This window comes from Caloenas nicobarica, chromosome 3 (assembly GCF_036013445.1).
Source record: "Caloenas nicobarica isolate bCalNic1 chromosome 3, bCalNic1.hap1, whole genome shotgun sequence".
NCBI classification, from domain to species: domain Eukaryota; kingdom Metazoa; phylum Chordata; class Aves; order Columbiformes; family Columbidae; genus Caloenas; species Caloenas nicobarica.
This window is the reverse complement of record NC_088247.1, coordinates 80,086,689-80,113,007: the sequence shown is the minus strand read 5'-3', so window position 1 is coordinate 80,113,007 and position 26,319 is coordinate 80,086,689. Positions and strand designations below refer to the sequence as shown.

Genomic DNA, 26,319 nt, shown 5'->3' with positions numbered 1-26,319 from the left:
CCCCAACTGTGCTTCTTAGTTTTTTATTAAATAAATAAGTACTGTTATATGTATCCATCTCCCTGGCTAGGTATTTGAGTTACTCTTCTATGTAATATACCAAGAACTGATTGATAGAGATGATCACAGAAGTTTAATTTTTCAGAGTTACAAATTTTCAGCCTCTTTTGCAGTTCTCTACTGTTCTGAGATGGTCCCTACAGCTGCTGAGAAGATGCACTTTTCTTGCTTGCTTAGAAGAATGCAGTGTTTTGAGATTGTAACTAGAGTGGATGACACTTAGCCTCCAACCATCTTGCCACACTGAGTAAGCAGCGATGATCCACAAATTGTGCTCTGAGATTGTAGCAATAACTTGAAAAGACAGTATTTAATTGGATTGATATTTTTCTCTTACAGACTTTGATGTGCATGTAAGAATCGTTACTGTCATGCATTTGAACAACTCATTCATGTGTTTACAGTATATTCATCATGATCAGGTATTTCTAACAGAATACACAGTGTAAAAATAAAAATACTTCAAAAATAATTAAGCCATTTCACTTCATGAAACTTGCTCTTTTAAAATGAGCATAAAATGATTAAATTATACCCTCTAACAACTCTATTCAAAGCCAAAAATACCATGGCTTAGAACAAGGTATTAATTAGAACAGTCTTCAAAGTTCAAATCATTAGCTTATACTTCTCCTTGAACTATGAAAAGCTCATGGCAAAGACAAGTTCTTCATTTATCTGTGCATAGGAACACTTCTAAAAACCAAAAGGTGAAGAAAAATTGCTAAGCTTTGTTTTGAGAACATTTGGTTTAATATTGGAACGTCCTAGAATGCTGTAGTTGATTGACGTTATACAGGGCTCGGCTGGTCTGTGTCCAGTGCTGGATCTTGTTGGAGGGATCCTATGTAAGCCATAAAGCTGTTGTTCTGATGGCCCCAGTCATAGTAGTCGTGAGAGAAACTTAAAAAGAAAACAAGAGTTAGTGACTGGCAGGTTGTTTCTGCAGATATCTGCCCAGTGAATATTGGCACAACCTGATCACGTAGATGTAGTTCTCATGCTGAAGGGCAAAAATAAAACCCTAACCAGGGCATCAGGCTGCTATTTATTTTTCTGATTTGTCAAATACTTTGGCCCAAGTGTTCTCAACTCACTGTTTCCCAAATCTCTTAGTTCACTAAAGACTCTTCCCTTTCTGGTTTGCTAATCTAGAAGCAGTGCCCTGCAAGGGCCTGTCTGACAGACCTGGACCTCCTGTGGCCATGGACAAGTGTATGACAGCGCAGGTGGCTGGTTGGTGCCTGCGTTACCAGTGTGGCCGGTTCCCTTGTGCTTTTGACAGAAAGGAGGGTGACTCTGGCTTCAAGCTGGGAACCCAGCCGGGCACACAGCACCTACAGCAGCCTCCATGGGTCTAGTTACTATGCAAGAAACTAACACTGGGGTAGGATGACTGATAACTGTAAATAGTGAATATCAAACTCTGCTGAATCACGGTTTGGGCTTGAAGACAGTGGCTACACAATCTCAGCTAAATGAGTGACAAGAACTAGATGTGGGCATGTTAGCTAGGGTTAGTAAGTCAGCCTTCATTGCTAAGATGACTGATTATACTACCCTACTACTAGCATACTGTAGATACAGGAAGAAGCAAATGAGTAGCACAATGAGCCTGCTCTCAGGGCAGGATGGTGTCCTGGCAGCACCTTGCCTTCTCTGCACTGGGTGCTGTCATTCATGCTGTGAACTGCTCCTTCCTGGAAGGGAATCCTTACCTAAAGCTCACAGTTACACAGAGAAAACGGGCTTCCATGCCACTCCTGGGTTGTGTGGGATTTTGGCAGTTAGGTGGATTCGCCTAAGCTTTCAGCAAGTGGGAGGACAAATGCCCTCTTCATTTCAGGTAAATCCCGAGACATTTAGCCTTGTTACAGGGCAACCTAAGCTGAGGGGCTTCTCGCTACCACCGCTGCAAGTTGCTGCCTGTGCTGTTGAGCTTTCCCCTGCTCTCCCTGAAGACAGAGAGACAGCTGTTTTTTCTCGGCTGCCTTGCTCACACACTTAACTAGTAAATGGCACTTCTTAGGCCACTCTTGGAAGAAACAGAGGGTGAAACATGCAACCCAAAGATCCGACCTGACTTTTTCAAAGAGCAGCATACTGTTACAATGCTTAAATTATGTGTTTTCATTCTTGTGTCCTTGCAATCTCTATGGGGCCCTCAGATCCTTACAGTCACTGGGTGCTGCCTTTCTACTTCAGCTTCCCCCTTTGCTTCCCCTCACCCCCTGGAACTTCTTCAACACTTGGAACCAGACAATTTATTATACGTTATTTTTTCTGCAGTGTGTGTGAGTTGTTTCTCCTCTAGTTTCTGTTACAGGAAGCAAGCAATTCCCTCTTGTATCTCACCTGCCCTGTGTCCCCTGTGGTGCAATATTCCATGCTAGATCATCGTCACTGTCGTATCTGCGAGGGTTGTCAAAGAAATAAGACCTGGGACTGAAGCCGTGGCTTGGGACCATTCCTGCATTGGCCTGAGGGAAGGGAAACCTCAGTCAGTGCTTGGACAGACAGATAAACTGCTTGGTGCCTGACTTCTAAAAGAAGTCACTGCAGACTTTCCTTCTGGCTTCCAAAATAAAATAGGCAATTTCACATTTGCTGTAGACAACAGAAATCTTTTTGCATTTTCTCTTTTTCTCTACCAGTATAGTGATAGTCCACAGATCTTAACAGCTTTTTCTTTTCCTTCCTTCTAGTTAACAGATATGATCCAGTTCTGAAACCACCACCCAGTATACATTTAACCTGTCTGCTGAATTCCTGTCCATCCTGCGCACTTTGTGCTTTTAGCCAGCTGACTTGAAGTGAGCAGTAGGGAGGCAGCTGAGGATCTGGAGGATATGAAACTCCTAAAGAGTTTTGTTTTTACCTCCCACGTTTGTAACCCTCCCACCCGGTGCGTTACCTTTTCTGTGCCTCAGGAACTGGTCATGCTGAACCTTGACACCCTGCTTAATGAAGCCACAGCTGAGAAGCCCCTTGGCCCCTCTCTGAGCAATTTCAGTATCTAGCCCACAGTTCTGTGAGGGTCAAATCCCAAGGGAAGGTCCTTTCATTAAACAGGGAAAGGGCTGTATATGTAACTCTCTCATTTACAAAACATTTTGCTTTTATTTCCCTATTAATCAAAACAGAAAACATATAAGATTCAAAAGGTCGGTTTGATTCTGGAAACAGTACAGAGGGTCATATAGGACCCAGCTGAGCCTCTTCCACTGGCCCACTGCATCCATCCCCAGGGAAGAGGGTTCCCTGCAGCTATGGATAAGCCAGGATGACATCTTCTCCTTGGCCTTAAGCAGGAGAGCAGTTTAATCTCCCCCTGTTTTTCAGACATTAAATAACTTTGACAAAGATTAACTAAAAATAGGTCCATCTGTCATCTTCCCACTTCCAACCTTTGCCTGGCTGAAGGTGACGGCAAGGCAAAGGCCCTGGCGCTGCAGTTCCCCACGTCAGCGCTGAAGCAGACAGACAGCTCGTTCCAGGCTGTCGTCTGTCGAGTGGAGCTCTACATGTGAGCCATGCTGAACGCAGGCTGCCTCCACTCAGGCTTTTTGCTTGTGAGGTCCTGAATGAAACACAAAACCAAAGTGCAACTATCTCTTGCGATTGTTCCTTATTAAAAATAAAGAACATTTTTGATTTTTACTAAATCACAGTAGTTGTTAAGATTTTTCAACTAAAAGAGGGTTTATTTTAATTCTAACCCCATGCTTTCTGGCCAAGTCTTTTCAACCACTGGAGCATTTGATGCTTCTGTACCAGTTACCCTACTGAACACTTTAGACTAAAGGCCTGTGGCCCTTGGTCTCCCTCTTGTGGCATACTTGCACTGAAGTTCAGTTTGGCCTTGCTACAGAAGTCTTTTTATTTTTTGTTTCTTTCTAACATTGCTTCCAGTTTTCCTCTTGCCATGATACTGTTTAGCATAAATATTTATGTTGTGTGGAAAAAATCCATATATGACACTGCCTACCCTAAAAAATGTACCCATGAAAGTGCTATCTGATTGGCTCTTCTGAACTGTATCTTCATGAAATCGGAGATTTAAGGCTTTCTGCAAGTGACAATGCAAAAATATAATGTTACATGTGTTACCACAGTGCTCTTTGACTTGTGCAAGAATACTGCCTGTTTGACTCCATTTGAGCTCGTGTGAGTAGGATTCCACATCTTTATGTGATCAGCTTTTTGAAAGGAGTGATTAGACCACATCCCTTAATTTCATTCACTTGTGCATCTCTCCCACACTATCCAAACTTGACAACCAAGTCTAGCCTTACTAAACTCACTTTAAATAAAATGAGATTTCTCTGTGGTCACATTTTAGAAGAGCAGTACCATTGACCTGTACTTTAAAACATTTCTTCTCTTTGCAGATGTCCTCGCTAACTCCTAAGCAGAAGTGGGGCTGAGCTTTTTTTTTGTGATGGACCCTGGGAACCATGTGTTTTCTTAGCGTGATGTCAGGTATCACAGGTGACTAGTAACAAGGGCTTTATACAGGTGAGGATTTGTTACTTCCTTGTTCAGCTTGACTTTCTCATTGTCTCTGAAATCTGCGTGTGAGAATAAAACCCATTGCCTTCTCTAAAAAGTTATTCTATTAATTGCTTCTCTTATATGTGAATTTACCATTGACATCCTTCTTGGGGAATATTCGCTTTGGTTTGGTTTGGCCTACAGAAACAGAGACATTACCTCAGTAATCCTAGTGCAGGGCTGATATTGCCCATGTGCCTGTCAACCAGCATATCATATCCTGACCTGGAGACATCACCTACAACTATAAAAAGATGCCTTTCCATCCATTAACTACCCAGATATTACAGATATTTACAGGGAATTACCCTTAAAATTCACACCTTAATCTCTGCTCTGCTGAAATAGCAAACAAAATGTCAGCAAGTGCTTACTATGGGTACTGGTCTTTGATGTGGAAATAATTCAATGGGTACAGGGCTGAAAGAATTCGATCTATTATTTCATACATGCTGCTGAACAGTTAGCACACAACCATTTTCATGGCTATGTGATGGAAGATCCCAAGTTTGGATAACAAAATTCTTTTCCAGTGACTTCAGTTAAGTATCATATTAACCCAAAGGGAAGATGTCCTTAAAATTTAAGAAGGTTCCTGATTTTTAACTGCCTGAGAAATACTTTGTCTTCCTTCTGGGTAAATATGATGACTCTCTTGAGAACTTAGTAAAAAGAACTGGGAAGTCTACATTGCTTTTATTCTGCCAAGGACACATTCAAAAAGAGAAGTCAAAATGTAAAGAAGCAAAAGCTTCTTCAGAAGCTGAGCTCTCCAGACATGCCTGGATGTTACACTAAAAAAATACACTAACAAATGCCACTTACTAGATCTTTTGTGGGGTTTCGTACACGGAAGAAATACACAACCAAGGAAGTAGGCAAGAGCTCCCAGATGAAAAGGATCACGCCGAACACTATGTAACCTGCATCTCCCAGCTGACATTTCAGATCTGCCTGTCGGAAACGTCAAAGAGAAAAGTATTTAAAAATAAAGATGGCAGCTCATTAAAAGGTTCAGGAGACAACATGTCTTCTTACGAAGATTTATATTGAAATAGCTGACATGCTTGACAACATGGCCAGAAATTCCATCCAGTAAAGCCACATTAACATGTTTAATGATTAAAGGCATACTAAAAAAATCAAAATGCTATCTTGTTGGGTACGACTAGCCTTTCCTTCTACCTTTCCTCCTCCTTCTCCTCCTGCTATCTTTCCTTTAGCAAAATCAAAGTTTAATGCAGGGGTCTTCCCAGTCTAAGAGCCTGGCAAGCAACCATTTGATCCAGTGATAAAATCCAGGTAATGAGAAACTAGTTTTTCAGTCCTTTTCCAGCTGGAAATAGTATGTAAAAGGAACAATCAATGCCCAGATATTCAAGGGCATTGTTGGCAAACCACCTTTTAAAAATTAAGGTTTGGATCCCTTCAAATTGGTGCACCGCATTGTTAGCTTGAATAACCATACTGTTACTCTAGCCGTAGCTTTGGACTTCTCTTTAGACTTCCCCTCCACCGTTCGCCATAGTTGCAGAGGGCAATCCTGTCCTTTCATGTGTTTTGCATAGAAAAGAAAAGGGTAATGTTTCTGACAGGTGACCTGAGGCAGTAGCACGGTACTAACATCAGGCTGTGCTTCTAAAAGTGACTTTTGATTCCGGTACCAAATTGAATAACCCCTCCCTAGTTCCAGGCCCTTTACATATGGCTCAAATAATTTACCCCCAAATCCAGGCAACCCTAATGTCACAAGTCAGATCAGATGTTCAAAAATCAGCAGTAGTGACCTAAGGCCTACAGCATCCCGCTGAGCTCCCCATGAACAACCTCTGCCTCCACAGGGGAAACGGGACCAAATATTCTGTAGAGTCAACACAAGAAGTGTCCCCTGGAAGTGGGCAGCAGCAGGAGCAGCAGCAGGAACACCCCAGGCCCCAACAATGAGAGGAAAAATGTTTTGATTCGGGAGATTAATCACGACCTAGCGCCCTTCTGCCTAAAACCCGTGTCTCCTAATGACGTGGAGTGGCACCACCTACCTGCACTCCTTCTCACTGCACCACAGTGGGTGGGTTAGTGGTCCCTTGACAGACCCTACTCAACTAACTCGTAACGAGGTCCCCTGGGCAACCCTACCCTACTGCTTACCTGCGTCTTATTTACTGTTTTATCTACTGCTCGACAGAAAATTGTCGATGGCTCCGGGTTTGCTTGGCCACTCTGGCAAAACAAGGCTCCTGCATGGCTGGAAACACCACTTTTGGTCTGCAAGTGCTTGCTGAGGGGGTGGGGAGACGTCACGTGTCTGGGATTTTGAGGCCAAACAAAGTGTACTCATGGTCCAGACCCAGGCCTGCCATTTTGCCCAGGCCTGACAGAGCTGGAAACTACTGGGCCCTGACTACATGCTCCAAAGCAGAGAAAGGAGCTGGATGCCCAAACTCCATAATATTCAAGAAAGAATCCCCTGCTGTTTCCTTTAGTGTTTTTATCACTGCTAGTTTTCAATCTAAATTGTCACTTGCAATTAAAGGCTGGGAGGGATGATAGCCTTATCCTCAAACTACAGAAGGTGTCACGCTACTGACAGAATTCAGGTAAATAACTACACAGCCCTGGAAGGTAATGGGAGGTTTGATTATGACTTCAAAACTGAGCATTTCAGTGGAATCAAGTCCTGTTTTTCTGCTTCTCCAACTACAGTACATTCTTTCTAATGGACAAAACATCCGTCTTTTTTAAACAATAACATCGAGGCAAATAAAAGATTGATTTTTTTAAAATTACTTGGCTAGTGGTTACTTCTTTCTTTTAGCACTGGGGTTTTTTTCCTCCTTACACTGAGATTACCAGAAATCTGTACTCCTGGAGTGAAACAATCTTAATGCATTGAATAAAAGAAAAAAGTAACAGGATTTTAATATATTAATTCCTCTTGTCATAGCATTAGGAAATCAGCCATCATGTACAGAAAGGTTTTTTCTCATTAGCAAATATTTTCATACTTGCCTGATCGGAAACGTTGTACCAATCATAATCAAAAGAATTTACTTTCTTGGTTTGGGAAAATGATAAGATGAACAAGTTGTAACAGGCTCGTGAGGTATAAAGTAGTATAACAGTCACTCCTATACTTGTCACCTGACAGACAGAAGAGCCCTGGAAGAGATTTAAACACAGGTTATTTATTATTCATAAGGGCAGCTGACGAGAACATTGCTTTGCATAGTCTTTGAGGGTTGTCATGCTATTCTGCCTAATGTGACTTTTTTGTCTTTCCTTTTTTGATCAGTATATCCCATACTATGTATATTCCTTTATTTTATGAGTACAGTGGTTTTCAGGTAACGGTAGCAGTTCCAGCCCTTACCAAGATGGGCCGTGACTAATTCCTACAACTTACTGTACAAGTGCTCTTTTCAGAGCAATGAAAATACGGAAGAACTACACTTGGTATCAGATGGAGCAAAAGAATTCAGCCTCTGGCTGTGCATTAGCTGTAGAGCATCCTATATCAGATGCTGGCTAGCCAGAATGACGCAACCTTGCATCTTTTTACAACTGCTTGCTGTGCACCTATTTCCTAAGTATAGACCAGATCATAAGAGTCAGCGGTTGAACACAGTGCAGACAGGAACAGAACATCCCGCCTTACCCAATGTCAACACAGAGGAGACAAAGCGGAAGCATGGCCTATGGGCAGAGTGACTGCGGCAGGGCAGTCTGCGACTGGCAGCTTGGGAACAAGGGGAGGAATGAGGCTGCAGAGTCTGAAATCAGAACAGTTCCTAAGGCCTAGAGAGAAAAATGGAGGCTAATTCAGTGTGAGAAAGGCAGCCAGATGTACAAAAATGGGACTGGCTTTGAAAATTCTGTGCAGTTGGTTCTGGAATAGTGCTTTGCACAGCCAAAGGAGGAAAGATGGATTAAAGCTCTGTGTGTTTTTAGGGGAGCAGAACACCTTGCACCCATTTGCTTCATGAGCCCTCCCGTCTCCCAGCAGAGACCCACACCATGAGGACGGGCTCCTCTCATCTGTGTGAGAGAGAGAGGCCAAGAGGGAAGTTGCTCCTGCCCTCGCAGGACCTTTTGCACCAGTGCAGGAGACCCCAAGGTCTGCACCCATCTCCCTGCACGCACACACTCTGCTTCCAGGTTCGCAGCCCGGGAGCAGAGGTCCAAAGCGCTGTGGCAGGTAGAGCACAGACATAACGCAATGGCTGCTGGAGTATCCGGGAGAGTCCCCAAGTCACTGTGTCCTGAATCCCTGGCCTTCAGGAGACTACCAGGGCTCCTCTGCCAGCCAAGCTCCTTGGGCCAGCTGTTCACTGATGGGTAAAAGAGTTGCTCAGGGATATATATAGTCAAACTGACACAGCCACTCGGTGCTGTGTATCCCCCTGCTTTTGTGAGCTGTTTATCCAGGATTTCCAAAGCTGACTGCTCCTGGTAAGGGTCTTAAAATCATATCTAGACACCTTAATAGAAATGACCTGATTTACAGAAGCACTGAGAACCCACGGATCACTTTCCAGTCAATGGGAGCTGGGTTTGCTTGGCACCTTTAAAATCAAACTGCTTATGTTTCAGTACCTAAACATGGATTTTGGAACATAGCATTAACTGTTCAGTGTGGGTTTTTTAGGGCAAGATGGGCTTCACTTGGAGATGGATAAAATAGTTGCTCAGAGAGTAGTCTTGCAGAAAAGCTTGCAGAAAACCGGCTTGCCTGTTTTCCCCGCAAAATGGTATTGATTCAGGGAACAGTCAGGCTCAGGAGTATTACAAAACCCCCAAGGCAGTCAGCCTCTCTGACCGACTTCCTGCTTAAAACACGCTGGAACTACCACTGCCCAGTGGGCCACAACCTGTGGCCACGTCAGGAGTGAGCCCAGAGCCTGCTGCTGTTCGGGAACTGAAGCCGGCTCTGCCGTAGGCCGTGGTGAAAGCTGCGGCAAGACCAGCAAGCAGGAAATGCCACAAAGAGGAAATGTTTGCTTGGCACTTCTCTATCTAGCAAGTCAGTGACGCTGTCATGGAAACGCAGGGTGAGCCAGCAGAGAGAAGCTGCTGACTGGCACATACTGCATCCCAGCTCAGTGGCATTTACAGACTGGGGACAGCAGAAGTGAAGGGCACAATGGGGTCAGTTATTTCCCCATATAGGTTTCTCTACATACTTGTCATTCTTCAACAGTTAATAGTTAAATATGCTGGAGATTTAACAAACTGGAATCCCACAAATACAAAAAAAGGGAGTGAAAGTGTCCTGGGTTTGCTGCCAGTCAAATATATCTAGTGGCTTGAGGAAGTGGGAGCACAGCAGTAAAAGTAAAGCCAGAGGAATTCTCGTTCAGTCACAGGCCCCTAGAGAAAAGAGGGGGAGCCCCGAGTTTGTAGCATGTCCCACCACATGATGCTTTTGGCCAGCACAAACTGGCCCAAGTGGGCGCCTAAGGGCAGGGCTGTGCACCTCCCTGGTGCTGTGGGAGCCTTGGCGCAAGGAACCAGGCTGGTCCCCCACGCCGGGCCATGGAGGTGAATGTGTTTCACGTGTGGTGAGAAGATCTGTGCCAGCAGACGGGAGATGCAAATGAAAGGCTGTCAGTACCGATGCCCAGCTACATGCACCACAGAGCATGCATTATCTCCAAAGCTACTTCCATTATATCATTGCAGAGAATGGACTTTTCTTCTTTAGCTATTTTTTTTCAGCACAACTGCAGCAGATTAAACCGGGATGTTTTTTCACTGCCAGCTCCAGCTATCTGTATCCCTAAGTATGTGTAGTCAAATCCTACTGGAAGTCCCCAGTGGAATTCCCATTTCAGGTCAGCAGAAAGGAGCAAAGCACTCTTCAGCTCTCATTGCCACATTCAAACTTTCATCAGCTGAGTGTTCTGTCCTTTCCTGTCTGCTGTAATGTTAGAGTTTGTTTGGTTTTTGTGAAACAGCTCAAAGTAAAGAAGATCAAGTTTCCTGCAGGAGGAGGAAACGGAACAGTAATCTGCTGAGGCCTCCCTTAGGTTAACACTGCTTTGTTACACGGATTTACGGTTCTGTGATTTGCAGCAGTAAAACAACTTTTCTTACTAGTAAAAATAATCCATTGCCCATGCCCTTTGGTCAGCAAGTGACAGGCTTGAAAGAAACAAAACAAACTAAGCTGTGTTTTTAAATCTTCTGTTCAGCCCTGAACTTTCAGCTGTTGTGCAGTACAGACAGATTTGATTAAACAGGAAAAGTACTGCTTTCATCTGATTAAGTAAATGGAGAGAGGAATTTTATTATAAGATTTTCTGAACAGTAGCTGAAACTTAGATTTTTGAAAAGTTTGTTGTGGTAATGTGCTATTGGTTAAATGAATAATTTAAGTTTTAACTCTCTACTACAAATGCAAAGACCTTTGAAAGCCGTGTTTCATTATTGATAAATACAAAACACCTTCACTGATTTTATAATAAACACTGCAGGCTTATGTGATGCTGCCCAGCACCTTAACCACTGAAAGTATACAAAGCTGTAAACCTAACAATACTTCTTTAAAGAACATTTTGTAGAGTAATATGAGAGACTTCTTTCTCCTTCTCCCCACATGGCTGAATTTATAATGCATTAAGTCTTTTAAAACACATTCTCATTATCTATAAGGCTGTATGCAAATGTATAAAGGGAGATTCATATTTCTTTCTCTGGCTTATCTTCAGCATGCTGCTACCTTAAACATTTAACTTAATCAGTCAATACTTGGACAAGCTGAAGGATCCTAAAGTACAGACCACTTCCACGTAGCAGAACTGAAACAAAGTGGTCTTCAGACAGGGATCTGGAGAAAGCAGCATCCACTTGAAAAACTGCTGTGAAAAACTCCAGTCAATAAGTTCTGTACATTCTGCCTCAGAGAGACGTGTTTTGGGGTCACCGTTGTGAGCCAAAAGTACCCTTGCTAGCACTTAGAATTGAATTCATATATTGAGCAGGATGGGAAGCCAAGCACAAGCTGGGAAGTGTGAGGCCTCCAGCTCTCAGGGGATCTAAAGAACTGCGTGGCTTTGCCTCCCACTGCCTTTGTCTCTCAGAAGGTACTTAAAAAGAACTGAAAATGTACCTTACCTTTGACTCCAAGTAAATGTTGGCTAAAGACATCTTGGAAATCTTATACAGGCAGATGGAGAGTGAAACTGCGCACAGCACAAACAACGTGTCATTAATTGCCACCCGGACAGAGACAATGACTTTTCTCTCTGAATTCTGTGTCCTCACCAATACTGCACATGTTAAATTCACCAAGAGGAAGAGGAGACTTATGAAAAGAGAAGCCAGGTAGAGGGGCAACCTGGGAGAGTGAGGAGAAAACAGTTTTAGCAACATTGTTCAGCAAGTGTCAGTCATGAGATGGAAGTTGCACTCTCAGCAATGAGAGCTGCTTGTGTTGGGCTGACAGACTGACCGGCCGCCCGAGCCCAAATCAAACTGCTCCATATTGCTGGAGAGATTAATTTAGCTTATTTCAAACCTGGTTTTACAGTTACACAACAAACCGTAAATAAAGAATCTAATGTTGAGCTGCAAAACCTGGAAGGGTGTTTGCAGCAGAAATACAACAGCACAGTTCTTAAAAACTACTTACAATACACATGTACTTCCCTAGGGCAGGCACTTCATGTACAGCACAAAGCCTCTGAGTGCTCACTGACAGGAGAAACCTTGCAAAAGGTTGAGTCATCTGGAACGGTCTGGGTTTGATCCTGATTTTATTATACTACACCACCAGTGCCATGAGAAGCACCACCGACTGCTGATGTTGCTGTCAGATTTCATATTAGATGAGGGAAGTGTCTAATAGAAGGAAAAATCTCTGAGTTACTGGTTCCCCAGCATCTTTCGCTGTCCCTTCTCCTAAACAATTTGGCCATGGGCAACCTCTTGGAAGAAACATCAAGAAATTTAAATATGCATATTGATTCTGGGTTAGCATTTTGCCATCTATGCCAAGCAAAAGGTTCGTTTGCACACAGGTGCAGAGCTGGAACAGAAATGTGACAGACAGAAGCTAGACTGGTTTTCTTCATCTGTTCTTTCCCACCTACCCAGGACTGATACCTGCAATATAAGCACACGACATACTCAAGGAAAGCTGCCTCTCATTCCTTTTTACTCCTGCACAGAGCTGTGGAGCTTTTCACTTAAAAAAAAAAAAGAAAGGAAAAAAAAAAAGAAAAAAAAAGAAAAAAAAAAGAAAAAAAAAGAAAAAAAGCATGATTCCATTTCAGGTGTTTGCTTACTCCATTATCATTGCTGACCAAGGCAATTACTGATAAGGGTCAATAATTTGCAGTCACTGAACAAGAGGTTTTGGCCACCACTTTTCATGCCTGCTGGGAACTTTGAATTTGGCTGACAACAACCAGCCAGACTGTCCCTGAGGAATCAAATTCTGATTGTTTAAAAATACCCAGTGGTGATCTTTTTCTTTCACATATTCATATCCTTTTGGGATAGCATCAACCCAGCTACAAAGCTGAAGCATAGCTGGCTTCTTTTCAAAGAGCAAGAAAGGGAGGGGTATACCTTTGAGATTTTTTAGATGTGTAGCAGGCAGCACTGAAAGCCTAGAAGTCTCTTGCTTGTGAATCAGTGCCCTTCTTTCTAGCTATATCTGGCAGTGAGCGAGGATGCTGTCTTTTCCTTGCCAGGCACAGAAATTCCCTCTCGGGGGAAGACTGTGCTCATTCTTTAAACTTCCAGGACAAGGCTTTGTTTTTAGGATAAGCAGCTAGAGGTAGTTCCTTTTATCCTCACAGTATAAAGCTGGAAGCACTGCAGTCCTGAAGCTCCTCTCTCATGTAGCTTCCTCTGAATAATGCAGTTCCCAGATGCAGTAGTGGTACATTTACAGCTTTTATTAATATCTCAACAGTCTTTAAGTGACAGTCATGTGGCTTCCTTTCCTTCCCCTCCCAAAGCCTCATGTCTGCTCCTCCACTGTAATGCAGGTAAAACAGTCTCATGGGGTTCAGGCTTACCAGGAAAGGTATGCTCTTATGTGCTGCCTGTGTGCGGGACAGTAAGTACGTGCTCTCTTTTCGCTCAGCTTAGTCAAAGGGACCTTCTGCTCCGGCACAGCCTGCATGCCCTTGATGCTGGCTTGCAACCAGCAAGGCTCAGATGCTTCCAGGCCAGGCTCCTCCTTGATGGACTTTAGCAAAAACCCCCCACTGTCACGCTCTCATGCCCACAACCTCCTGTACGTGCCAGGGTGAGCTGTCATGGCCAGTTGGTTGTGCAGCTCTTCACATAACGATCTTCCATCCCTCTTATTAACACGGTGTGGCCGGGGAAACGTCTGCCTGTTTTGACAATAGAAGTATTGTAGCAGAACTTCTGAAGCAGCACTGATAGAGACGCAGGCTGGATCTCTCAGGGCAGTTTTAGGGTCCCCGCAGCTGCAGAAAGCATTCCTAACTCAAAGGCAGAATGTAGCCTTACAGCTCAACTACAAGGGCACCTACAAGGCATGAATATGCATATGGGGTTTTTTTAGAAAATAGAGAGGAAGGAGAGGTGCTTCCAGACTGCACCAGTTCCCGTTCAAAAGCCTATTGTGTCTAATCCCCATTTTGGGGCTACTGCCTTAAAAGGAGCTGTATGTAATCTGGTTTAGCTGAGGAAGGCACATGCCAGGGTGTTTTGTTCTTTCTGTGTCAGACTGGATGCATCCCTAAATTTTTCTTTGAGCTTGAAATCAAACTTCAGATGAATGCAGTGAGTTTTGCCTTGTTTAACAGGAAAATCTATTTGAAACTACTATGTGGTTTCCTCAGAAACCATACAGTGTCTGAGGCTTGTGTGTAACAAGGCATGCACATACAGCACAGCAAGCCTCGTCCAAACCCAGTGACTGTAAGAAATCTCCAAGCCCAGGGAGACGTGCAGAAGGATTGTTTAAGTATGAAGTTGGGCTGGCAATAGGCTTTGCCGTGAGCTTTTTTGCCACAGTGACTAAGATCATTAAGGCTGTGTCGAGTTAACTTTCTTTAAGATTCTGGATCTCTCACAGGATTTTATCAATTTTTTCTGTATATGAAATGGTTCTGATTTCTGAGACCTGTGCCAATACATGGACTGCAGTCCTACCTATCTATTGCCCTGCTTATATTGCCATTAGCTATTGCAGAAACACCAATACCACGCAATAAGGTCTGACACTTATTAAAGAAAATGGGGGAAAAAATAAAAAAGCGAACATTCAGCAATGAAGAAAAATAAAATTCAGTAAGTGCAGACTCCAGTCCTTGTCTGTAGGCCACCCATCTTTCTATCATCCATCATCATGTTTCCATCAGGATTTGAGTGACCTGATTTAATGAAGGATGTCCCTGCCCATGGGACAGGGGTTGGACTAGAAGATCTTTAAAGGTCCTGTCCAAACCAAACCACTCTGTGATTCTACGATCTTTCACTAGCCTGCTACAAATAAGATTCAGGACCCCAGCTGTGGGTGTGCACACATTTAAACCTCTTCAATTGCCCTGTATAAGACAGGAAACAAGGTTAGCTTTATTTATATGGCTTTTGTACACAGGGTAACCACACTCATGCTAAGGGTTCTAGATATTAAAACAAAATACTGCTGAAGTCCTTTACCAACAGAGCTGAATAAGAGATAAGAGGCTAGACCAGGTCCAAGAGTGATCTGCGTTTAGGAACACAGTAGGCAAGAGTCATGGTGGACATGGAACTGTTGTGGGGAGGGTAGTCTGTGCATGAGTAATTCCAGTCACAATACAGAAGCATTTAGGATCAGAAACACTCCAAGAGCTACATCAGCAGGGTGCTGATGTGGTCGCTTCATAAGCATTGATGAAATATCACAAGCTCCCTTTGCTTTCCCTGAAGAAAGACACTTCCAAGCAGTTTTCAGGAATAAAGCCTTGCCACAAACGTCAGTAACAGATGAGGTTCAAAGCTCCTACCTCTCACCTCTAAAGCCAGCCAGGAACATGCTCACAGACCTGCCCTACGGCACCCTGACCTGCAGCCCAGGCTTTGTGCAAAGCTGTCCTCTTTGTCCCTCTTGCCCATGCGCGCTGTCAGGGGCAGGCACGCTTGCCTGGGGGGCTGCCTGGAGACCTGGCCAGTGTGTGCTGTGCTTGTCTGCCAGCCCATGTTCCTGGATTTCCTCCCCACAGAAACTAGAGTGCAAAATGGGGTTGAATGTTTTCATATGCCACAGTGTTTACCAGGGAGCATCCAGCTCTTGCCCCTCATGGTTTGGGATGTGGCCATGGTGTGCACACAGACCCACTAACCTGAAAGCATTCCTGAGGCCACCAAAATTGACGCAGCCTCTCTGCTCCCATCCTGACAACCTCTGCAGCAGCTGTAGCTCAGCATGAAGCCACGTCCCTCAGTCAGACACACACCCTTCATGTCCTGTACCCTCCCCAGCCTGAGCACAGCCCACCCCAGGCCTGCTCTCCTTGTATCGCCATTCTGCCAGACACGGTTTCTGAAGCACTTGTTCCGGATGATTGCCTCTCCAGCTGTATCAAAATCCAACTGGATAACAAACTTTCCAGTCCAAGGACAATGTTAATATTTGACCTGTTGATACAGTACTGTGTTCTCCTGAACAGTCAGCAAATAACAGATTTCGGTTTCAAATTACTCTGCTTTCTTATCCTGACTTCAGATTGTAAATTTTTTCTTTAGAATGGAGACAACCCCTCTCTCTTCCCCTGTCTAAACAATATCGCCCCTGACTGAGGCCTTTAGTCATTGCCACAATAAATATTTATTTATCGAGCTCTTCTTCAGCTTTCTGGACATTACTGCCCTTTGGGGAGCATTCAAGTAATTCCTGACAATCTCTTCTGCCTAACAAGTTCCCGAACAAATCTGTCCACCTAAATGCCAAGTTACCCCAACCTCAGCTCTGTGGCATTGGGGAAGGTTATCTGTGAGCTCCTGAACACATCATCAAGTTCCATCCATTCTCTCTAGTTCTTTCTCTTCACAACTTTTCTCTGATCTTCCCAACACTTTTGAGTCTTTTATTACCACTGGATTAATAGATACTCAGTCCCTCCCATTCCTGCCACAATAAATACATCACTCTGCTACCTTTACCACAGCACTGGATCTGAATTCACCTAGCAATACAACTGTTAAGAACCTATAAACGAATCACCAGGGTGAGTGTTTTCTGCTTGCATTTGAAATATTTGCCTTTGAAATCTGTGAATGCCTAAAAATGGCACTTGTGTTGGGGAATGACAGATTTCTAAATCTCACAGGAAGAAGTTGGTCTCAGAACCATCATCATAAAACACTGGTATGTAAATATGAATAGCTGTGATATGAGCACCAGATTAGCAAAGACGATGTGTTTCTCAAACAGTGTGGCTACTCTTCTTTACACATTGAAAGTTTGCATAGTTCTTACCTGTATTTCAGTAGCTCTGGGGAATATTTTGACTTAGCTTTGAAAATCACCTGCAAAACAGAAAAATACTGCATCAAACAGAGGATACATGTAAGTAAATAAAGATGCTGTGATCTGCTGGAATCCTGTCTCACAGGTCACAAGAAATGTAATGATAGGTTTCATTACATCACAGATTTGCATTTATTGCTGGTCCACGGCAGGCGAGTTCTAAGCAAAGTATTAAAACCACTTAGCAGGTGATCACGGTGTACTTGTATACAAATTGCCTACACCATTATTTTCACTTACTCTGGCTTGTGAATAAGGTCCTTTATACCAGTATTGACAAGAGTAATAATAGAGGCAAGTAATTACTAAGCTCTTACATGACCTAACAGTACCTGCCTCTCAAGTAGACCAGCTCATACTGGCATATTGGGTCAGATGCTCTATTCACATGAAGAGCCTGTCACGTTACCCTGGCCTGAAATTGGATATATATGTTTGTATCCATGTTACGTTGTCAAAAGGACGCCAAACTCATTCTTTTACTCCGAGGCATATTTGGCTTCTGCTCACTGACTGTCCACTATATAACAATGTGAATTTTTACAGAGAAACAGCTCAGGCCCAGTAATTACTTTGCTGTAACAGAAAAGACAAAATCCTGACCTGATTTCTGTAAGGTGGCTGGGTAATATCAATCACAGGTGTTTAACCACCATTAGAAATTATGCAAAAATATATTAGCATATTTTATATTTTATTTATTAAAAAAAATACGGGAAAGCATCACTCCTTTTTCATAAGCTAACACGGTTTACAAGCACACTCAGTTTACAAATGTTCATTTAAACCAACACTGAAGCACACTGACTGCTAGTATTACAAAAAAAACATGCTGTATGACTTATTCTGGTTTGTTTTCTAACTGTTTTCTCCTCCAGTTACCCTGCCTTATCCATTTCACTTGGTTTTGCATGCCCTTTAGCATAGCTTGCATAATATTTGCAATGATTATCATGCTTTCCCAAGGAAACAGGTCTTACATGATCACTATGTATGTGCAGGCATGTGTCTGCCTGTCAACTTGTTTATCGCCCCCCTACTAATCTTAAAATACTCCGGTCAGAGAACTGATGGAAAAATACTTGAAGCATCCTTTATCCACAATCCTTTATCACCCTCCTAAAAATTAGTGACCTGACAGAAGTAAGGAAACCTATAAATGCATCTGATATATGACCTCTGTGAGGAGAACCCTGCATAATGATCCCACACATCACCCAATATGAAAGTCTGCATAGCAAAGTATCATAAGAAATGCCCCAGTTACGGAAACAGCTCAAAGTCAAGCATGAGACATAGATCTGGAGAAAATCAGGCTTCACTTGTTCCAGTGCTCCTGGAACAACTTGTCATTTAACTATTCACCATATGAGTGAACATATTCACTCATATGGTGAATATGGTTTATTCACCATAAACAGCTGCCTTGACATGGAAATTATTTTCGTGATGCATCAGCCTGCTTAGCACTAGCTGAACCAGCAGAGAACACTGAGCTTTTCAGCAGGCCCTAGAAAAATAATAGCTGAGAATAAAATTGAAAAGTTGGGGAAAAAAAACTCTAAAAATATTCTGCAACCATTGATACTGTTTTCAAATCGTTAACATCACTGGCAGTATCCCTTACAAAAGATTTCTGTGATTCATTCTCCAAATTCCTGGATCATGAATTCTCACAGGAGTTCAAGAATTAGTTTTATGTTGTTTTACTTACTTGGTGCTAGGAGGAGAGGTACAAGAGGCTTGTGAATGTTCTGTTTCCATGGTACACAAAGAGAGGCTGTCAGTTTTTAGAGAAGAGATAGGGTTCAAAATACTTCCTGTACACTTTTTGTACTAGACTTTGCTTATTCTGAAAGACACTCTGGTCAAGCAGGAAGGAACAGATTCTTGACCTCAATAAAACTAAACAAGTAAAACTTGTCTCTAGGGCCATTCCACAATCCTCACCTGTTCTGAGTAGCACTTAATCACACTCATTGCACCGTTAATTTTGACAGCTTTCAGAGCAGCACCGAAAATAATTATTCAGAGCCTGTGCAAAGGACTACAAAAGATAAGCAATTTGCAGTGGGCGATGAGTTGTGCTGGGTCCACAAAACTGAGAAAATTCACAAGTTCTTGTATACCATTTCCTGCGGCTCCCCAAGAAGGACCCATTCACCCCTGTAATGTCACATAGCACTCCTGTCACATAAGCCAGTCCAAGGCTGCTATACCTAGCAAAAGCTCCATGGATAACTTAGCTAAAACCAAACACGATGTTCCTGCTGCAGATCCAGGAGAATCTCCAGATAGGAGAACGCCAGAACAGCCGTTATCCAGATTCCACATTTGGTCGGCCTCTTCCAGCTGAAAATGAACACTGCAAAAAACCCAGATGCTACATAGAATGAAAGCTCCACTATCAGGCACGGACACTCTTAAAAATTCACTGCTAGACAGAAATACAGGCAGCCAAGTTCTGCCACCTTTGCTTAAACACTGATGGGCCCTTAGTTCATGAGTAGCCTTGCTGGAAGCAGCATGATTGTCACAGAATAAAGGGCTGTTCAGTGGAAGCAAGGATGTCAGAAGCTGATCTTGATGTACCTTATATGCGTGGGTGCAGCTTTCTGCTTTTAACATTTAGCTCAAGAGACTGGTTGCTTGAAGGCCCCTCCCCGCAGCAGTGTTGAAAAAACTTCCAGTCAACATCTGACTCATCTAAGCAAGTCTTCCAGCAAACCAGGCAATTCCTAAGAATAGACTAAACAGCAAGCAGAAGGCAGACTTTTTTAAAAAGACCTTTCAGAGACCCACAAGATGAACAGCAACACAGAAAACTCAGTGAAATTCCTTGCTAATTTTCTAATGTCTGAAGCATTATTTTTATCTTCTTAAAAATATTTCCCCTTTTGCTTGTTCTTTAAAGGAGAAATATCTTGTTTTGACTCCTTGTTTCTGCTGAAGGACTGGAAAGATTCTCACTCTCCCTCCTCCACTCCTCTGAGCTGTATGTCTGGCATATAAAGCTGCAGCAGTACAAAAGGATTCCAAAAAGCCCTTCGTACAGCCAGGGAAAATTTCTGTTGCAGGAACTGCTACAAACAGCTGCCCGTAAAGACATTTTAGCGGGTCCCAGCAGAGGGGCAGTGAGGATGGCATGGGAGTCCATCCACAGCTTGGCTGCAAAGGGTTCTGCAGAGGTGCTGTGCGGCAGAGAAGGCAGACAGGGCCTGGCTGCTGTGGCTTAATAAATCAGGAGCCACTCTGGTCCTGTAAATATCAATGAAACAGGTGTCAAAGCCAAGTCACATATTCCCAGAGCAAAAGAGAAATAAAATCTCACTGGAGCAATTTTCAGCCCATGCTCTGATTTAGCTGAACTGACGTGACGGCCGGCACAAATCTCCAGTGTACCTCGAGTGCTACCTGATCAATTCGCTTTTACAGGAGCCACAGCTCAGCTTACCAAAAAGCCTCAGGTATGTGTTAAGTGCTTGCATATGTGTCAAGCTGGCCCTCTACACGGGAATGAAGTTCAGCTTTATTTACTAGTTCTCATTTCAAAAACTCTGTCAAGAGCACAGCGTGTACTTTTCCTTCCCAGTTCCTTTGACCACAGCCCTTCTCTTCCTCCATCACACTCCATGTAAACTTCTCTTTGCACCCCGAAAATATGCCACAGCCACAGGCAGACCCAGAGCCCCTCACCATCAGCACATACGCCTTTCCTCTGCTGTGTATCTTCCAGCCCCAGGCCCACCTTCGCCCTTCTCTCTTTCTCCCATGTTCATTCTTTCATTTGGATCAGATTCCCCCAAATGTGCAAATTATCCCTCTGCTCTCTAAACTTTACACAGTTGGTAGGGCCTCCAGACATGGGCAACATGACTCACTACCATACTCAGCCTTGTGCAAATTGGTAAAAATAGTCCTGAAAGAAGAGGAACCATTGTGGGGCTGGCAGCCACAGTAAACTTGCGTGTGTAGCTTTCCTATCAAATTATTTGCTAAGTCAATGACCTCATTCTTCATGTCAGACAGTGACAGTCAGCCAGTCTGCAGTTGCGATTTGTCTCCTATAGAACCAATAGTGATGGCAACAATTTACGCCAAATGTATTATCTGTAGTTAGACTCCTGTGTAGTTCTATGTACATCTAAATCATGCTTTAAATTAATAACAAGCTTTATAAAATACGGTGTATTCATTTCTACTAAAAAATAAATATTTCTCCTAAATAAAAAGCCCTCTCTGTTCTCCAACTGATGGCATGACTTTCGAAATGCTATCCCCAGTAATTAGAGGAAGAGAAGTTTTCTTAATTTTCTTCCCAGAGCTAATACATACCTGGGTTCCACTGGGATACACGTAGCCTCTCTGAAAGCCTCGTGCTGGTTCTACCCTGCCCTGCCAGGCGCTTCCAGCATGGTGAGCTCCCCTCTGAACTGTCTTATGCCGCACAATTTCTCTTCATTTGAAAGTCCCTGATTTTATCAGCCCTGCCTGGAAGGCAGGGTAAGCTTCTCAATCTGGATGCCAGAGGCAAGGGGAGATGGCTAGGGAGGAGGAAGGAGAGAGAGATCTGCCTACCAGGCCTTCTTCACCCGTACAGCCTCACAGTTCTTTAGCTCAGCACCACGTTCCCTAGGTCCTGACGAAGTTCCCAACCTGATGATTAAACGTACAGCCCACCAAATGGTTTGTGTGCCCGGCTATAGGGCAGGCCTGGGATTTCCAGCATCCCCTACAGCTCACAGTCTTTGGCCCTGACCTTATTTTTTGAATCTGTAACCCTTCGTCCTAGCCTCCCTCCTGCTTCATTTGTAGCCTGTTCCCCAGGGAAATGTAAAGTCTGAAGCAAACAGGACAAAGTGAAGCAAGCCCTTCTCTGCCCACCCCTCACACATACACCAAAAAAGGCAACTTCTTATTTTATTTCCCAGAGCCTCTTTACGCTTTTGCCCATGGCACTGACTGTAAAGCCTGAAGACTCATCTCAGTCTCCCCTTGTCAGGGTGGGGAAGATCTGGCCAGGCAGGACATAAATAAGAGTGCCTTTGTCCTGGGATCCTCATGGACGGGAGTCACCTAAAGTGGAAAAAAATGTTATTTGCTGACTTACAGTCTTAGCTTTATCAAGCAACAAAATAAACTCGTGGGAGCTGCAGGTGTGAGGCAAACATATATATGGGCTTTTTGGTCTCTGCAGGTGAAACACACAGTGCAGGTCCCTACCCTACGGATGAGGGAGCTGCTCTGGCTCGGTACAATGCAGTTCTTTGCCAGTGTTGGGCTACTGTTTTATGAAAGTGCCACTGGATCTCATCTTCACTTGAGATTTACTTTTACAATTTCTAAGTACACAGAGGCTTATCCTGAGAGGATAGGTCATATTTTTTTTTTCTTTAGAATACAATTAATACAGACACAAGATATAATAAATTCTAATAAATGTAGTGCACTCATTAGAAATCATATGTATTTTCTGCAGTATGTGATTTCTGAGACGAGCTAATACTATGTAAGCCCCATCTGCAGCAGCCTTATTTTCTGTTTTGCCATAAGCAGGGCATCAAACCATAGCAAAGGACCCTGAATTTGGCTCTTAATCCAAAGATCACTCTGGAGTTTTCCTGAGTAAAAACTATTTTGGCTGTAACTTCTCTTTCATCCAGTGGTCCCCCACTTTAGCAACCTGCCCCAAGGCTTTACAGCTCTTTCTGGTGTATCTGCTGATGCTGATGCTCAAGTCTGGGAACAACCTCTGCTGTGCTGATGTCATCATGGCTGACTCGTCCTGTTACACATAAAATACAGCCTAAATTTGCATTCCTATTACTTTGGGATACCTATTAAAAAGATAATAGTTGTGGCTAACTTTCTGTAAAGTTCAAAGGCGCTTATTATTCTGAAAAAAGCCCTCAGGCACTTGCCAAATGAGTTTTTTTGTTTGGCCAGGAGGATTTGCAATGTTTTTTGAATAACTTTTTCTTCTCACATCTATGTCTAAAAGTTTTCCTAGCAGTGCCACATGCCTGGGTGCTGTACAGCAGATAATAAATGCCTGCAAATTCCAGAGACCCATGAGGTCTCTTCCAGCCCTCTGTCCCTATACTATACATAGATAACTTCTTTTCCTCAAGCTAAGCACCAGTTAAATAGCATGGTTTTCATGCAACGACATACCGCTGCAGACCTTTTTTGCCTTCCTTCTAGAGAAAAAAAGTATGAAAAGTTGTTTTTGAACAGGTCTGTGAAGTTATAAGCCATTACTGAAAACAAAATTCTCTCTCCCCACCCCTTTCGCACTAGTTGTTGCTTGCCTGCTGTGGAAAGCTAGATGCACACAGTCTCAAGGAGATGCTGAATTTCAAGCCAAACCACCTTTCAATGGTTAGAAGTAAAGAATTAATAACGGTGAATTAAAAATATGTGCACTTATTCTCTGTCTTACATTATATTCCTACAATGGCTGTGCTTGTATTTCTTAAGGCTTTGTTTTGGCTGGGGAGATATTTGAGATGAGATTTCACTGGGAGCAACCAGCTCTAAAGCAAACAACAGTACTAATAATACGCCTGTCTACAGTGGCCCACAATCTTTAAAGATGATGACGCACATCACAGACTCTGAAAGTCCCTTGCAAATATAGTTTCAAAAGCTCACAACAGCTCTTCAAGACAGGTAACCATTACTCTCATTTACAGAGGGGCTGAGAGGAAGATCCTGAGGACTCATGGTGACAAAGCAGAAATTGTTTCAAAGGCAGAACCAATAGCCTTAGCATTTTTTTCTGTTTCCAACCACTGACCTGTACTTCCTGAATGATATCAGACAGCAACGCCAACAATAAGCTAAAAGGACACATGTGGGCATTCTCTATGCTCTCTTTTTAGACCTTCCTTAGACAAAAGGACTCGGTTAACTGCAGCGCTAAGCCCCTGAGTTCTGCCACTCTAATTCACAGGGTGCACTCGGCCGTGCCCCTGCTGTGCTCATGCCAGCCTCGGCTTCTCGTGGCGAAGGGCCAGGACGGCGCATTCTGCCTCCAGGCTTCCACAGCAGCCGTGTGTGTGTGTCTGAGGGAAGAACCTGACCCAGGGCTATGACTTAGTCCCAGCCACCGTGATGGGGATGGACTGTGTGATGATGGACATTTGCCCCTGGGGAACTGCACCATCATCAAATGACTCTCACAATAGCCGTGGGACAAAGCATAGGTCACCACATGCCTGAGCTGGATTTGAGTTGCACGTAGATGAAAGTTTCCTGTAATCCCTTAATATATCTCAAGTCCCAGGGAGTGGAGCGGGGTGAGTTAGCAGGTATTTCAGAAACTGAATCCAGAAAAGTAAACCTAAGCACAAAACTGGGTATGTGGTTCTAAGTATTTAATACCCTCTACAACTCCAGTGATCCTCTTACAGCTGTCATGCTTACCGCTGCTGCTTTTTCAGCTCTGGGATGACAGCTCTCACAAGCAGCCTGATCTCTCCAGCCAGGCTGTTCAGAATTGACAGGCCTGTAATCACTACAGAGCACTGTTAAACATCGTAGGCATTACAGAAGCACCCAGACCTAGGCATGGAGCTGGTTCTAAGTGGGGCGCATAGCAACAACAAAAGCATCCTAAGCACTTCCAAGGGTGCTCCAGGGCTGGCCTATGCTCTCCTGGCCAACCACCCCTGCACTGGGAAAGCGGACTTTGGCATGGGTCACCCGAGTGCAGGCTTGGCCTCCTGCTCCAGGCACCGCACTAGGATTGAGGAGACGGAGAATCCAGTCCCTGCCCCCTTGCAAGCTTCCTGTGAGACCTTAGGCAAGCCCGACAGCCTTTCTTTGCCTCAGCGTGCCAGTATCCCATCCTGCAGCCCACTGCCAGGATACCCAAGCTCACCATAAATGCTTCCACGCAACTCTAACTGCAGCAACCTGGAATGTCATGCAGACTAACTCATCTGGCTTCTTAGCTGTCCGTAGCACAGATGCAATCTCAACCCCTTTTCTGAAATGGAGATACTATTTCCTTTGCTGCACTATAGAGCCAATTTGCCCTTACATCACAGCATCCCTGAAACCCAGGGCGTACCTCTGTACAGCACTTATCACTTACTGGGGTCTGGAGTCACTGCTGTTTATAATACAGATCATTATAGGAATTTGGGTCTGCAGTAGGACTCGATCGACAGTTTTGGCTGTGATACACAGAACGGAAATCTCACTCAGAAACATGTTAGCCAGCTTATGAAAAACTGGGGGATAGGGGGGTGCCAGCAAAATAAGAAATTACAATTCTGACTGCACACAGAGATCAAGTCTGCTAAGCCAGGAGGTTTACAAAGTCTAATAACAAAAACAATAATAAAGAATAATAATAGAACGGCATTTTGGGTGTCCAGCTTTCAAGCTCTTCTATACATTTTTCCCCAGCGTTTAAACTAGATGACACCCATTTAACAGACAGTAGATATATTATTTGCCATTCCTGAAATGATCACTTCAGGCTCCGGTTTCATTGCAACGCTGATCACTTGCATATAGATCAAAAGTTAAAATTTCCAACTAAATAACTGAAATTTACTTTTTGCATTGCCAAGGTACATTTAATTTTCTTCATGATTCTAAAAAAATAATGCTTTACCATTCTGTCAGATTCAATCAACCAAATATCTGTTGCTTACCTGTGTGAAGTAAAGATTCATCAGGGTCAGGGTGAAAAACTGGAGGCAGACTGGGAAGCAATACAGAAGCCAGAAGATGAAGGGGCTGAAAGAATTTGCTGTGACAAAGTCTCTGAAGTAAAATGAAAAAAGCACAGTCCTAAGAGAGGCCCAAAACAAGCACAGAAACAGAAAGACAGTCTGGTAGCTGAACCTCTTGTGCCTGTAGTGAAGGACCAGCCAGAGCTGGACATAGATGAACACAAAAAGCAGTGAATAAAAAACAGTATATACAATGGTCAGGCCCAGCTTCACATACGGAGGGACAGCTGGCGTCAGGGTCGGCGGAAGGGTGTCATTTTTCAGTGGGTCCCACTCAGGGGCCTCCATTTGATATCAGGAATCCTCAGAATTATTTATTAAGTTTGGCTGCCGCCGTTGCCTCCTCCTCCTTCTTCTTTCATCTTCCTACAGCATAGGAATCAAGAAAATGAAAGAAAACAAGCTGCACTTCCTTTTTGGCAGCTCACTGTGGGCTGGTAGCACATGATCACAATT

General features: G+C 43.6%; 1 protein-coding gene across 1 annotated transcript; it reads right to left on the bottom strand.

The window, feature by feature from the left end:
* Window positions 1-399: 399 nt before the first annotated feature.
* On the bottom strand, window positions 400-26,239 carry GPR137B (G protein-coupled receptor 137B). Its single transcript, XM_065631905.1, has 7 exons — window positions 25,783-26,239; window positions 17,063-17,112; window positions 11,728-11,950; window positions 7,620-7,773; window positions 5,440-5,564; window positions 2,416-2,540; window positions 400-963 (listed from the first exon to the last, which is right to left on the bottom strand). The coding sequence occupies exons 1-7, from the start codon at window positions 26,149-26,151 to the stop codon at window positions 852-854; spliced, it is 1,158 nt and encodes a 385-aa protein (XP_065487977.1). The 5' UTR covers window positions 26,152-26,239; the 3' UTR covers window positions 400-851.
* Window positions 26,240-26,319: the final 80 nt, after the last annotated feature.